At 42.2% G+C, this 15,805-nt stretch overlaps 2 protein-coding genes across 12 annotated transcripts in view; one reads left to right on the forward strand and one right to left on the reverse strand.

The window, feature by feature from the left end:
• The window catches only part of trip12 (thyroid hormone receptor interactor 12), a 73,471-nt gene extending 72,757 nt beyond the window's left edge, over nucleotides 1–714 (reverse strand). For 4 of the 10 annotated variants that reach the window (XM_012970124.2, XM_012970121.2, XM_012970120.2 and 1 more), the window contains exon 1: nucleotides 620–714. The gene's annotated coding sequence lies outside the window, so the exon portion shown is untranslated. The other 6 variants (XM_012970126.3, XM_012970123.3, XM_012970122.3 and 3 more) reach the window with 4 other exon arrangements.
• Nucleotides 715–1,011: 297 nt separating this feature from the next.
• Nucleotides 1,012–14,908, forward strand: fbxo36 (F-box protein 36). 2 transcript variants are annotated; one of them, NM_001004838.1, is made up of 4 exons: nucleotides 1,012–1,327; nucleotides 8,466–8,574; nucleotides 12,066–12,238; nucleotides 13,805–14,908. In NM_001004838.1, exons 1-4 carry the CDS (start codon nucleotides 1,232–1,234, stop codon nucleotides 14,069–14,071), a joined length of 645 nt encoding a protein of 214 aa, NP_001004838.1. In that variant the 5' UTR covers nucleotides 1,012–1,231; the 3' UTR covers nucleotides 14,072–14,908. The 2 variants fall into 2 exon arrangements, with proteins under 2 accessions (NP_001004838.1, XP_031757485.1); XM_031901625.1 differs by lacking the exon at nucleotides 1,012–1,327 and adding an exon at nucleotides 7,916–8,059.
• Nucleotides 14,909–15,805: the final 897 nt, after the last annotated feature.

Here is a 15,805-nt window from a genome sequence, read left to right on the forward strand (position 1 = left end):
TGCTATATACACAAAGCAGTGGATCTGGGAAGGCCTGTACACTTGAGATAAAGGTAGGGGGCAATAAGAAGCAATAAAAGCCCAAATAAGCACATAATGCTGAGCCCTATATCTGTGCAGGAGGAACTGCAGCTCTCACACTGGATATTATTGCCCCCACCCCCAGCCAAACAATGAGCAGCCACAGAAAGGCGAGCTGGGAGCCCCTCCAACAGGGCTGGCTAGGCAGGTGTGTGGCCACTGGGAGCCCTTATGTAAGTACGTACTTGCCTGGGCCCAGGCCCCACACAAACATTAGGCCCAGGAGTTCTACTCGGCGATCAGTGACAGCCCCACAGCCCTAAGGCACCTCTGGCCCGGTGTGCGAAGGGACACATATATAACACACATGTATAGCATTACTGTACATCAGCTCCATCCAACCTTGACTCCTCCAGCCGTTGCTTAAACACACACTTCCCAAAACCTTGGTTATAAGAAACTGGAGTTCAAAAACAGCCGGAGGGCCGCAGCTTGGACGTACATGCCCCCCCACACAGACGCAAAGTTATTCACAGTTGCGCCACTATGAGTCCGAGCAATGGAGTTTCTCCGCCACCGCAGGACAAGGCCACAGTACCTCTGTCTCCGCCGCGCTCCCCTAATATCTCCGATTCTCCTGCTCCTTCTCGGCGATCAGCTGAGGACGCGCACGTCCCAGATCCCTCCGCGCGGCACTACTTTCCCCAGAACAGATTCTTCCGCCGCAGCACTACGTACCAGGGAAACTAGCAAAACGTGCCCTCTCGCCGGACTACTTTGATAAGGTAATACGACTAACGCATAGACCTTAAAGACGCTTGGCATGGAGAAAACACATTGGATTCGGCGTTAGAGCATATCAGTAAAAGTTAACGGAAGGCCCTATTTCCAGAGAGGCCTTCGCTTATAACACCAATCTTACAACACCTCGCCCAGGCTCTTTGTCTCACACACACAAAATGACAGAATTTAAGTTCTTCTGGTCATTTTCGCCAGGTTCGGGCGGTAGCGAGAAAGTTAGTGGGACGGACACAAGGCACGGCGATGAACGTGCTCCACATACGAACTGCTAAGTCCTCAGTTATTGTTCGGAAGGGCTTTGGGGCGGATAGATATTTCATGGGCGTTATTCGCCCCCTACGCGCAAAGATCCTCTTCCAGGTAGTAATTCGCCTCCCGTTGCCGTGGTAACCTCAAAGAGCGTCTCAAGATGGCCGCCGTGTTGCCGACAATTCTATACGAGTGTGATGGGCAGGCTCCAGCCCCGAGTAAGGACTTCTATCATCTCCTTGTCACACGCACCGAGGTGAGTGAGACCAACATGTGTGCAATAGCTTGTGTTCCAGAGTAAACCCTGCAAACCTATGGTTTAACTCGTGTAAAATGAGGGAGGTGGCAATACAAGGAGGGGGATGGGTTAGAAAAAGGTTGTACTATACTTTATAGTTACTAATGTGCCAAAGTCATGTTTTTTTTCTAACTGCACTATATATATATATATATATATATATATATATATATATATATATATATATATATATATTGTGTGTGTACACAGAGAGGAGCACACCCTATACAAGTCCAAATATAATAGAAAGAGTGCCACACACACAGGGGCTTGATACAAAAGAAAAAGTGTTTTTATTGAAAAAATTCCAATGTTTTAAGCATGACCAGTGCTCATCCTCCGGTTTTGTCATGCTCGAAATGTTGGAATTTTTTCAAGCCCCTGCGTGTGCAGCACTCTTTCTATTTTATATATACAGGTCCTTTTCAAAAAATTAGCATATTGTGATAAAGTTCATTATTTTCTGTAATGTACTGATAAACATTAGACTTTCATATATTTTAGATTCATTACACACAACTGAAGTAGTTCAAGCCTTTTCTTGTTTTAATATTGATGATTGTGGCATACAGCTCATGAAAACCCAAAATTCCTATCTCAAAAAATTAGCATATCATGAAAAGGTTCTCTAAACGAGCTATTAACCTAATCATCTGAATCAACAAATTAACTCTAAAAACCTGCAAAAGATTCCTGAGGATTTTAAAAACTCCCAGCCTGGTTCATTACTCAAAACCGCAATCATGGGTAAGACTGCCGACCTGACTGCTGTCCAGAAGGCCATCATTGACACCCTCAAGCAAGAGGGTAAGACACAGAAAGAAATTTCTGAACAAATAGGCTGTTCCCAGAGTGCTGTATCAAGGCACCTCAGTGGGAAGTCTGTGGGAAGGAAAAAGTGTGGCAGAAAACGCTGCACAACGAGAAGAGGTGACTGGGCCCTGAGGAAGATTGTGGAGAAGGACCGATTCCTGACCTTTGGGGACCTGCGGAAGCAGTGGACTGAGTCTGGAGTAGAAACATCCAGAGCCACCGTGTACAGGCGTGTGCAGGAAATGGGCTACAGGTGCTGCATTCCCCAGGTCAAGCCACTTTTGAACCAGAAACAGCGGCAGAAGCGCCTTACCTGGGCTACAGAGAAGCAGCACTGGACTGTTGCTCAGTGGTCCAAAGTATGTCATTCGGAAATCAAGGTGCCAGAGTCTGGAGGAAGACTGGGGAGAGGGAAATGCCAAAATGCCTGAAGTCCAGTGTCAAGTACCCACAGTCAGTGATGGTCTGGGGTGCCATGTCAGCTGCTGGTGTTGGTCCACTGTGTTTTATCAAGGGCAGGGTCAATGCAGCTAGCTATCAGGAGATTTTGGAGCACTTCATGCTTCCATCTGCTGAAAAGCTTTATGGAGATGAAGATTTCATTTTTCAGCACGACCTGGCACCTGCTCACAGTGCCAAAACCACTGGTAAATGGTTTACTGACCATGGTATTACTGTGCTCAATTGGCCTGCCAACTCTCCTGACCTGAACCCCATAGAGAATCTGTGGGATATTGTGAAGAGAAAGTTGAGAGACACAAGACCCAACACTCTGGATGAGCTTAAGGCCGCTATTGAAGCATCCTGGGCCTCCATAACACATGAGCAGTGCCACAGGCTGATTGCCTCCATGCCACGCCACATTGAAGCAGTCATTTCTGCAAAAGGATTCCCGACCAAGTATTGAGTGCATAACTGAACATAATTATTTGAAGGTTGACTTTTTTTGTATTAAAAACACTTTTTTTTTATTGGGCGGATGAAATATGCTAATTTTTTGAGATAGGAATTTTGGGTTTTCATGAGCTGTATGCCACAATCATCAATATTAAAACAAGAAAAGGCTTGAACTACTTCAGTTGTGTGTAATGAATCTAAAATATATGAAAGTCTAATGTTTATCAGTACATTACAGAAAATAATGAACTTTATCTCAATATGCTAATTTTTTGAAAAGGACCTGTATATATATATATACACAAAGGATGGCACACCGCTACATAACATACCTCGGGTGCTCGGTAAAAGGTTCCAATAGTGTAAAAAAGACCAGCACACACACACACACACTGTTTTTGTCTAGTTTCACTCTTTCTAAAATATATTACCCTAACTGGAATCTGTAATGAAAACAAGGCCTGTAAGTATATATGTGCACCATGTATGCCTAAACACAAACGTTACTCTATGATGCCTGGGCACCCTTCACCCTAGTAAAGTCAGAGAACGTCAGGAAGGCGGGTGTGCAGACAACCACAACAAAGGAGATATAGCGACGCATAGAATGGTCGCACCATGTACCAGGGACATGCACAGAGATTAAGGCAGACAGACTATTCCTTAAAACATAATATCTGTATAACTGTCTGCCCTTTCCTATGTCCATATTTGTACCAGCACACTTGGCCTATCGCTCCAATGATAAAGTGATGCATATATTGCATACTGCATAACAAAGCAAGAAAAAAACACCAAAGAGGAAACTTTATTTGTACATATTTCACTCATAGAGAGCTTTCTCAAAAGGGAAGATGCCATAACTCTAACTGAAGAAGAAGAGTTGCACAGGGAAGTTTACATTCATCTTCTATCTTGACCTAGGATAATTTGGCATTTTACCATTATCCGCCACCTTTTTTAGAGTCCAGGCCCCTAGAAACAAAGAGGACTATATAAGGAATGAGTGTGGTTAGGAACTGGGAGTGGTGGGATATCCAAGGTAAAAGGAGAAGAGAAAGAATATATATAATTTGGCTAAACTTGTGTTGATACAATGTTGTATCTGTACAATGCAAAATAGAGTACCATTCAGAAGATTCCATGTTGAAGAAGCAGTATAGCCCCTTGTTCAACATGAGTACAATGAACAGGGTTTGTGTCCAACATACTTTTTGCCTGTCATTTTAATCATGAAAAATCTATAGGCAGACAGGGAAGCTGAAGCTACTCCATGTTTGGTTGACAATTAGGCTACCGTTATACAAACCCATTCCCTCTTTTTGTAACAGTTTCTTAGCAGTCCATTATGCAAGGGGTTATCAGTGCACTAGTCATGTAATCATCTATCTTTCAAGGATCAAAAATAGAGTAGCTTCAGTTTCCCTTTTTACACTGTTTAGCTCAGAAAAATAAAAAGGAAAATGCTTACACGCATCTGGGCACAGGCAGGACCAGGTACTCGTGGATTAAAGGAACAGTAACTCCAAAAAATGAAAGAGCTTTAAAGTAATAAAAATATAATGCACTGTTGCCCCGCACTGGTAAAACTGTTGTGTTTGCTACAGTAACACTACTATAATTTATATAATAAGCTGCTGTGTAGCCACGGGGGCAGACATTTAAGCTGGAAAAAAGGAGAAAAGGCACAGGTTACATTGCAGATAACAGATAAGTTCTGTAGAGTACAATAGTGTTTTATCTGTTATCTGCTATGTGCCTGTGCTTTTTATCCTTTGAATGGCTGCCCCCATGGCTACATAGCAGCTTATTTATATAAATTATAGTAGACTTTCTGAAGTAAACACACAACTTTTACCAGTGCAGGGCAGCAGCACATTATATTTTAGTTACTTTTATACACTTTCATTTTTTGGTGTTACTGTTCCTTTAAAGGGTAAGTCCTGCTTCTTACACACGCTTAATGGAATTTCTTATGACCTTAATTAGATTGGGCTTAATGGAGAAGAAATTACTAATTAGAGCATTAAGTAGATAAATATAAAAACAGCTGGGGATACTGAGAACTGTAGAGCGGAGTTAGATATCTTAAAGGGATGGTTCACCTTTAACTTAACTTTTAGTATGTTATAGAATTGCCTATTCTAAGCAAATTTCAATTGGTCTTCATTATGTATGTCTTGTAGTTTTTGATCTATTTGCCTTTTTCTTCTAACTCTTTGCAGCTTTTTAAATGGGAGTCACTGACCCCAGCAGCCAAGATACTATTGTTCTGTAAGGCTATAGTTTTATTGGTATAATTACTTTTTATAACATGTTTTTCTATTCAGGTCCTCTCCTATTCATTTACGATCCTTTCATGCAAACTGCTCCCTGGTCGCTAAGGTAATTTGGACCCTAGCAACCACATAGCTGCTTAAACTTCAAACTGCAGAGCTACTGAACAAAAACAGAAATAACTAAAAAAAACTACTAAAAATAAAAAATAAAGACCAATAGCAAATTGTCTCAGAATATTACTCTCTACATCATACTAAAAGTTAACTCAAAGGTGAACAAACCCTTTAATGTCATTTTATATTGATGTGGTCCAGTGCTTGTTATTTTTACAGAGGTGGGGTTTTATATTCGATTCCAGTCATGGTCCTATCTGCAAGGAGTTTGCATGTATTTATTTGAGTATTCTGTTTTCCTGCCATACTTTCTAAAAGATACATGAAGGTTAGGTGGCACCTGGTCAAGTTGGCCATAGTGCGATAGGATGAGCAGACTGGGAGGCAGGAAATTTTATGAATAGTGTAAAATCTCAATACTATATGGCGGAACATGTCGGTGCTCTAGACATTGAAGGAAAATAATATTTTACACATATATTTTGTTGCTTCTTTTGATTCCTTTGGCAGCGGCTGTGAGGTTACTTACCATTCCTGGTGTGCCTTGTGGGCATGCCCCAGCATGGGCACTCATACTTTCTTCCATGCCAGCATGAACACACAACAACAGTTCGTCCTGATGCAATTTACAGCCTCTATGCACCTTTTGTCCTTAAAAAGCATTTGGCTTTGATATAGGCTCTTGGATGTCTTTGTGTTTTGCCAGTTCCTAGCCCTTTTCTGTGTATATTAACTATTTCTCTTGTTACTACTCAACCTTTTTCTGAAATTCCACTTGTTTGCTGCTTGACCTGACCCTCTGTCTGTCTGTTGTTCTGATTGTCTACTGCTTTCCCTAACCTGAATCCATCTTACCCTAAGCCTGTCTTCCCCTGGTTAAGTCTCACTGGCCTCTCTCTATTTTACTGGCCCCCTGTTTCCCACTTCAGGGGTGCTTTGTTTGAGGCACTCGTGGACCTCCCTCAATGGCATTACTACCTGGAGCCTGACAGTGGCTCTCAGTATGAGCATTATAGTGCTCTGACATGCTGCAGGTTTGTTCAAACTTTGTGCGTTTTTACATAGATGGGCCATGAAGTAAGTAAATGGCTTTCTTTCAAGATAATGGCATTCAAAATTGGGTATCGTGGTTTATGTAGGGTTTAATTGTAGGAACAGGGTAGGATGATAAATCTCGTTTTGTTAAGAGAGTTGCCAGAGACACACCCATGTTTGGGATACATACCATGCATTTCATTCCTACTTCAATTATCAACAAATACATTCGGTGCTGCAAATTGTCCGTTTCTTCAGAAGAGGATGCTGAAAATGAGGAACTGGTTGAGCAAGAGAATGAGAAACCTCTGGGTTGCACGCTCTTTATCATATCCTGTAGTTGACCCATATTCATAGGACACCAGAGTCTTTAGCAGCTAAATTGCTGTAGTTTATTATCTTTACCAGGTGGGGAACTTTACAGCTTTCTTGCAAGGACAAAGTGCTGCTCTACCAGAATTGGGGTGCTGCTACCAAGAGTACCAAACACTTAGATCCCAGTGTATCATTTCACCTTTTGTACCAAGACCAATGACTATTCTTACCCTTAGCCATGGGAAGTTTGTAATTCAGACCAAATCCTGTACTGCCTCAAGAAACATTTATGGGTCACCTGCTTGACTAAAATAAGTATGAGTGTGTAATTAGTCGAGGTGTTGCCACAGAAGGATGGTAAACCATTGTGTGAGGAGTTAACTGTTGCATAGGGACACGAAGAACTGCATCAACTCTATTTATTGGTTCTGTTTACATCCTTTGGATCCTTTCACTTCATGAGGGCCCTGAAAAATTCTAAAGGTAGGCTGACCTGTGGACCAAGCAAATGTATGTACTTGTTGTGTGCTAAAAGGTGTACATGGGAAAAATCATCTGATGCTCTGAGAATCCAATGGCCACCAGCTCCTTTTTGTGGCTGGGATCTCCCACAGTAGTTCTTTGATAATTTAATATTAAAGGCAGTGGAAAGGAATGGTAAAGTGGAACACTATAACTCGGGGAGAAACGTATTTCTGACTTTGAGCACTTTATTAATTTGCTTTAGTTTTCTCTGTAAGCCCCATAAACCATAGAGATGACAAACCCTTTGCAATGTTGTACAAGATTCTTGCATTGGCATTGTTATGTTAAGAAATTTCCAGGAAAAAGACAATTTTACTATGTCAAAATAAACAGTGAGATTTGCTTTTCTTTTCCTGGTTGTTATATCAGTATTGTGAGCCAGACAGCCAAACTGGCTTGTATAATGAACTCCTGTTTGCCTCAAAGTCTAACAGACGCTTCAGCTGGTGGATTAAAGGGGGTTTGTTTATGAAGAGGTCTTCTCAGTGGGCTGGTAATTTGTCGACTCACACTTTGGGCCTATTTTTTTTTTTTTTTTTATTTACCTTCTTTGTTTTTTATAGAAATCTATGTAAACAAATACTGGAAACACATTTTCTTTCTAATTCCTCTGGGAACAAGTAATGGCCAGGTATTAGTGAAAGGAACTTCAGGGACTGTTATCCCACTTCCCATGGACAGCCCTAAGAAAACAGAAATTAATGAATAAAAGGTAATCTTTAAACTGGGGACAATTCTAGTGAGGCTTAACCATCTAAATTCCTATTAAATTCACATACACTATGGCCAGTTTTATCAGGAGCCAATTAACCTGTCTGTATTAAGAGTGTGGGAGGAAACCAGTATACCTGAAAGAAATACATGCAAGCATAGAGAGAACATGCAAACTCATTGCAGATGGGGTCCTGCATGGAATCAAATCTAGGCCCCCGGTAACATGCTATATTTTTATAAATGTAAAAACTTTTGTTTCTTTGGCCCTAAAATTGGGGTTTGTCATTATGCGTATCTGTACAACAATGTGACTGCTCCCCTTGCTATCAGGCTTGGTACACAGAAGTGTGCAGTGTAGTGCTGAGATACCAAATGAAACGATTCCATCTGATTCCTCTCTGCAGGTCATTATGAGATACTGGAAAATATCTCTTAGAAGTGAATTTCGTGATGCTAGACCAGGGGAGGTTAAAGAGTCGCACCAGGACTTCGTGGATGACCCAACGCTGCAAGGTAAGCAGGAGATATGGTGATAATATAAATATATACAGCGGGTACATTCTAGAGCTAGGATGCACAGCAGTGATTTCTAGTTAGTGTCTCTGACACTTTTGCCCCTGTGCAATTCAGCTGTTAGGGCTACAGGTTTAATAAGTGCCAATTTAATCTGCCAATTTGGGTCCTTCAGACTGTCTTGGTAGCTTATAGCTTATCTGCTCTTGTATGGGGCCCTCCCGACTGACCTACCCGACCCGATATCTGGGCAAAAATCATCCAGGTGTCAGGGCAGGTTTGATTTTCGAAATTCATCAGCTTGTTCATGCGCTCCTTGCTCTGATGGCTTGTAGTTCCTTTATTGTAATGCAGGCCTTAGAAAAGTGGCCTAATATTGCCCACCTTAGGAGAAAGATCCCCTCATTTAGCGACCTCGGCAAACACACAGATCTAATAGTGCATGGCCACTATTAGCCCATAAAGATCAAACAAATTCCTTAGGAATGTTAAGGTGCTTGCCATCTGTCAGCTCTGTTGGCTGATGAACCCCAGTTCAAGGCAATGATATGTATGTGTGTCAGTATTATCCAGAAGGGATGACACCATGGCAGCTAGTGACCCCCAAGGCAAAAACAGCAGAGTAACTGGACCTTCACAAAAAATCAGCCCTTTAGACCTGTTGAGTCATCATGCATATTAGTGGCTTTCTTGCGATTGTCATTGCCTTTGGCTCTGAATGTTAGGGGAGCAGCTAGGGTAACAGTCTAAACTGTGAGTGGGCCAGACTACATAAGAAGCCAGCCCATGTTATTAGCTGCAAGGTGTAGCCATGTAACTCAATGCTGATATTACCAGGATTCAACCCATCATGACAAAGTTGCTCTGGTTGCACACAAGGAAACCAGATGGATGAGTTACTCTTTATGTGGCTACTGACACAATTAAGAACAATAAATGATTCCCGTGTTTGTCACATGACACTCGCATGACTGAATGCGAGAGACGTTTTGCTGCTGTATATTCAGGTAATGTTGTATCCTAAATTAGAATCTAAACATGTAATTAAAATGCTTGATGTAGCATTGCCTCCCTAACTGCTTAGGGTGTGGTGTGTAGGTGTAGAGAGGTATGTCTCCCCATGGTTGCACTGCTCTGTTCCTCAGGAATCTCATTGGTTGTTTGGTCTCTGGAAAAGATATAGTGACAACATGGCAGTGAAAATATTTTCTGAAAGCTCAGCACCAATTTTCCTAGATCCATGTGTGCCATTGTCACAGCAATTCCCTTTCTTTCCTAGATCCATGCCCAGTGAGCTCTGTGCCAGAAACTGATTGCAGCACCGGCTCCAGCAAGCACAGGGTATAATAGGATAAAGAGAACAATACGAGGATGTGATGCTTGAAATAAAAATATTCAAAGAAAAGCAAAATACTTGACTGTATTAACAAGATATCTGGAGTTCCATACTTTAGGAAGACTCTAGGGGTAATTTTTTTATTCCCTGTGGTGCAAGTGTTAGAGAAGGGCAAAGTGTGATTTTCGCCTTGTGCCGCATTAACGTGTTCATCTGAATGACACCCAAGTGCCTCCCACCCATCACCAATACAACTCTGACTAATGCAATAAGCACTGTATCTGTGGGGGGAGACACAGGGCTCTGCACCCTGAAACAGAGCATAGGGACCTGCTGCAATACAGGGCATGCACAATTTACAATGCAATACTTTGGCAATACAGGACATGCACAATTCAGTGTGCCTCCATGTAGTGCTTGCATATATTCCCTTGCTGTGCAGTAGCCACAGGAGCTTTTCTAAGGATCTTTCTACAGAATAAATATGTACATTACTTTGGTAAATGTCTGTTTATGGCAGCCGGTACTTTTTCCATTGCTAAGAATGCGCTTATTGTATGTTGTCAATGTGGCTCTTTCTTTGGCAGCTGCAGAGCCCATTCTCCAAGTCGGCCATTAATGAGAAACAGCTTACAGAGGGGATGTTATTGCAGCCTTCTTATGTAGCTCATAGCTCTATGGAATGGTGGGTTGTACATGAATATAAAGTTGGGGGCCAGCAATATGTAGAATATAACACAATTAATGACACTGTAACAGGGGGTAAAGTTTTAGCAACATTTATTCCCCCCATATTATAATTTTTATAGCGGATCAGTGCTTTACTCTCTGGTATCGCTCTTACTTTATTTTCACTAAGGGTTGCACGTTTGTCATTGCCACCAAATAGCTGAAACGAAAGTTCTGCTCACCACTAAATATATTTAGAATATATGACAATTATGAGGCTAATTTGGCATAAGATGGTATCTGATTATAGAAAAACTAAGGTCGGCTGAGTGTGGTTGACAGCCACAATTTGTTTGCCAAAAAACAAATATGCTGTGGGAATGTTGTATCAAGTCCTGGGCATTGTCTTTTATTAACAGGCTGGTTACAGGGCGGTAGGGTGAAGGTGGTTCAAATGAGGCAAAGATATTTCCCATCACACATTGCTCAGGGTATTAAGCTGCTGAGGCGATGGGGTATTGGGGCAGAGGAGGTTGCCTCAGTGCCAATGAAGAAGATATACTGTAAAGTCTTTTCATGATCCCGTTGACAGAGATTGTCTCAACAACACTCAGCAGCAGGTTTTCGGGTATCTGAGTGGTACAAGGTTACCGGGGAAGTACTTTGATAACTCCTGGCTGTCTCTGCGAGGTAAACTGTTAGTCAGGGGCAATATGGAGTATTTTACACACAGTGAGTTGGGAGTGTGGGGAGGAGGAGAGTCAGGAGCACTTCTTAGTGGATTGTGTGGTCTCTAACAGTCTGTATGATAGTGCTGGGGCTTCATGGTGTGTGTAGTCACAATTATGCTGATTATGATTATGATTTGCTATCCGCAGTGCGCAGGTGGGGTGCAAGTGCTTGCATAATGAACACTAAGGGGCATTTGCATCCCCCAGGCTCCCCCCTAAAGAGATCCTGTGGTATTGACAGACCATTGAGACTCTGACTTTGGTGCATTGTGCAGCTTTGGGGACACACAGGGCCACATTTCATTCATTCTCCTTCTTTAATCTGCAATTTCACCATAGGCTTGTATGGAGTTTTCACTTGATGAGCCATAGTTTTCTCATCAAATTGAATCTGACCCATAATAAAACTGAAAGTGCCCCTAACAGGGAGTTGCACAAGTCCATTTCAGTGACTTCAAGCTACAGTACCTACACCTAGGTGTCCCATAGGAGCAGTGCCATGGAACCACTCGGGCACAGAAAGCATTTCTTCCTGTTGCCATTTCATTAATCTTCTGGCTACACAGCATGCAACTGTAATACATCCTATTAATGTTATTATTGGCTCACTGTCCTGCAGTATATATTTCTTCCTATACATATCAGTTTTCAGCCACAATTGTGCCAAAATCCTTAATGCAGCAACTAATGATTTCTTGGGCCTAACAGCAGAGCTGCATGAAGGGATAACTGTGATCGCTTTGTTTCCTCCCCAGCACAGATTGCTATCATCTTCAGTCAGAATACCCTGCAGTATGTGCTGAACCTGTGTAAAGGGAATTATGATTATCTGGAGCGACTGTCAGAGCCTTTGCTTCTTTATATAATGACTTTCCTGGATCTTGAGGACATTGCCCTTCTCTCCCAAGTCTCACACACCTTTCAGAAGGTAAGTATATGTGTATGATTTGTGTATGTAGCTGCCCCTACCCTAGTGCAGGTTACATTCAATAAGTCCATTTTATGAGGAGCCAATCACCTGCCTGTATGTATTTGGAGTGTGGGAGAAAATCTGAGTACCCAGAGGAAACCTACACAGACACATGGGTAGAACATACAGAGTCCTTGCAGATAGTGCCCAAGCCAGATCAAACTCTAGACCCCAGTGATGTTATTTTTAAGCCTTGTCCAGCGATAGAGATGGTTTGTATTCATAGAGCCCCTCACAAACTGCATTGCCCTCCACCACATAGGATGGGCCCTGATTGGGCAGAGGACACACTGCCTTAAAAAATGAGTAAAAGAGGCTCCAAGACATGAGGTGTTTGGGTTAAATTCCATTTAAACTCCCAGGAACTACTGCATGCAAAATGCCTTTAATACAACCAAATAAGGAATATTTTCATAACCTTACAAACACGCTTGTTTAAAACCGAATGTACTCCTTTTAAGAGGTTGGTTGATCTAACCTGTGGCACCTAGCCCTGTAAGTCTAGAGTCAGTTGTGCCCATGCTGCACTGAATGTGGCCCGGTGCTGCACAAGATGTAAGAAGATGATATGATTTATAGCCAGAAGGGGGAGCTGTGTTCCACAGTATGGGCAATGGATGTGAGTGTAACTACTCATTTCCCTGTTTAACTGCAATGTGAGCTCTGCTGTAGTTAGTGGGGACAAGAACTGAACCCAGAACCCAATGGGCATTACAAATTATTTTTTTTTAGCTCTAGCCAAAGGGAGGGCAGGTGTTTGGAGTACACGAGGGGCATTTCTGGCTATACTTTCATGGTTTCCAGTAAAGAAAGTTAAGAGGCAGAGCCTTCTTTATAATGGTGCAGGTAGGGTGATTGCCCAGGGGCCAATCAGAGAAGCAGCTGAGACTGGGCTCGTGTGAGTGAGATATCCCACAGGGGAAAGTCATATTCCTCTTGCTTAGAAACACTGCTGTAACTTTACTCAGGTTTATATCTTATTCTGTCTTCTGCCCCCTGTGCCACATCCAGCTATCGGACTCTGAATAAGCACCAGAACCCTTCCCAAGTTGGTTTTCTAGGAAAGATTTTCCTGTGTGGGGGCAATCTGAGCCGGAGCAGTAACACCATCCTGCCTTTGCTTGTGTGCTGCAGTATTATCCTTGGCACCATGCCACGTGCAGCCCAAGGCTTCTTTCTCTCTGCATTAGCTCACCCGCTGCTGGCACTGGCATACACGCATCTCATGCAAGGGAAGGAGGAAAAGGATCTATAGGTGTGTGTGTCACATTCATAGATACTACAGGGTGTAGGGATGGGCAGAAAATGTACTCGCCCTCACTATTAGAGGGGTATCTAAGGGTACATGCCCATGGGCTACCACCCAGTGCTGCCTGTATTCAGTAGTACTGTGCCACATAATAGCAAATACTGGCCCAGCTTTATCCCTCAGTGGTTAATTGTTTACAGAGCTACTCTATACAACTCTCTGGGTGTTGCACACGTTTACAGGCTACTAACAGGTGCTTATATTTTGCCTTGCAGCTGTGCAACTCGGACAGACTGTGGGAGCACATTGTGGAGAGCTCCTGCGACAAAGTCACCGCAGAGATGAGGGCTCTGGCGCAAGACATTGGCTGGAAGCAGCTCTTTTACACCAACAAACTGCAGCTGCAGTTACAGCTCCGGAGGCGGAGGGAGAGAGATGGCGAAGGAGATGCAGTTACTTTGAGTTGCCATTATCCCCCCACTTCCCTGCCAAAGAAGCCTGCTGAGCACTATGGGAAACTGGAATCAACTGAGATCAATTAGCCCACTTACAGCCATTCAGAATCAACAAATAATATTACTACCTGCTATTTATATACAGCTGACATATACTATATAGACCATTCAAGGGTTATAGCAGGTCAGTTACCGATACCAGTTATTGCCAAGGTCAATTAGATACCATTGGCCAATGGGCACTATGTTTGCCACTCTTTATTACACATGGATTTGAGTTTCTCTGCACTTTTCCTACACAGTGCCATACCTACTATTGGAAATTACAGCTTCTTAGTTATTTCTTAGGTGCCAACTATCCACCCCTCTCCCCCAAATGGCCACTCAACCCAAAATTATTCTTTTTGCCCAATGAAAGAAATTGTCCTTCTAAGCAACTGTCCAATGTACGTTAATTAAATGTTCAGTTAAAATGTTGTGTAAATGGAATTGAAACCACTGTCTGCCTATCTGTTCTCCACCAGTATATTTCTAATCAGCTGGTTTGCTACATTGTTTCAGGAGTCAGAGCAAAGAGTGCAGAGAATATAAACAGCAATATAGACACTGCTTTTAATTCAAATTACCTTTACAAATAAATGTAAATGCACTGAACGTGTGTAATGAATATACATTGGAAAGTTGCAAAGACCTTAATTTCATTGATTCTAATAGTTTTGAGTGTAGGAGCCCTTTTATCTGAATCAGACAATTAAATTGGGGGATATTTTGCTTCCCATGATTTTTGATATATATTTTTATACTGGATGTTGGAGGCATCTCCTGTTTCTCTGGACCCTAGAGATATGCACTTGTGTATCTCAGATGGTTCTGCTCTTAACCGGCTTTGTAGTAAAAAGTGTATAATAAAATATAACTCCTCCACCTTGTGTACTGTTATCGCTGTTTCCCACTTTTCCCGCTTTTAGCCAATGTGCCTTCTCCACCTGAGAAATAAGTCTCTCCCAAAACTAAAGTTGGCCATAGAGAAGAGCAAGAGGCCACCCCTTTAGCCTTGAAAAGCTGAAAATTTATTTGAACATGAAAAAGTGGTTCTATACAGGGAGGGTGGGAAATGTCCTGCCAGGTGATTTGGACAATATCCAAGGCTACAGTGATCTTAAGGTATGCAGCTCTATCCCCACGGATCTAGTTGCCAGCCCATGATTGGATTAACCCATACACTCCACCACTCAGGAGGCCACATTAGGTAAAGCTTCCTGGACATAAGGAGGTGAGCAGGAACCTCAACGCTGGAAAGGCAGTGGATGTCATCTACTTGGACTTTGCTAAAGCATTCAATACCACACAGAAAGATAATGATAAAATTGAGAATTATTGGGCTAGAACATAATATTTGTACTTGGATAGAGAACTGGCTGAAGGATAGATTATAAATAGTGGTGGTAAATGGAACATTTTCTAATTGGGCCAGTGTTGTGGAGTTCCGCAGGGGTCAGTCCTTGGTCCTTTGCTTTTTAACTTGTTTAAAGAAAATACAGTTTCTATTTTTGCTGATGATCCTGCATTCCGTGCAGGATGCTGCCACTTTGAGAGCAATTTGATAAAATTGGAAAACTGGGCAGCAAAATGGAAAATGAGGTTCAATATTGACAAGTGCAAAGTTATGTACTTTGGTAGAAATAATATAAATGCGAGCTACTAAATGGTGGTATGTGTTATCCTTAATTTAGAAGGATCTGGGGGTTTTTTGTAGATAACAAGTTGTCTAATTCCAGGCAGTGTCATTCTGTGGCTACTAAAGCAAATACAGTGCTGTCT

This window comes from Xenopus tropicalis, chromosome 5 (assembly GCF_000004195.4).
Source record: "Xenopus tropicalis strain Nigerian chromosome 5, UCB_Xtro_10.0, whole genome shotgun sequence".
Lineage (NCBI taxonomy): Eukaryota > Metazoa > Chordata > Amphibia > Anura > Pipidae > Xenopus > Xenopus tropicalis.

Bases quoted from the DNA above. Each gene is read 5' to 3' on its own strand.
- fbxo36 (NM_001004838.1), top strand. From the start codon at position 1,232: ATGGCCGCCGTGTTGCCGACAATTCTATACGAGTGTGATGGGCAGGCT. The intron at 8,575-12,065 runs GTAAGCAGGAGA...TTTCCTCCCCAG, and splicing joins GGATGACCCAACGCTGCAAG to CACAGATTGCTATCATCTTC. The intron at 12,239-13,804 runs GTAAGTATATGT...TTTGCCTTGCAG, and splicing joins TCTCACACACCTTTCAGAAG to CTGTGCAACTCGGACAGACT.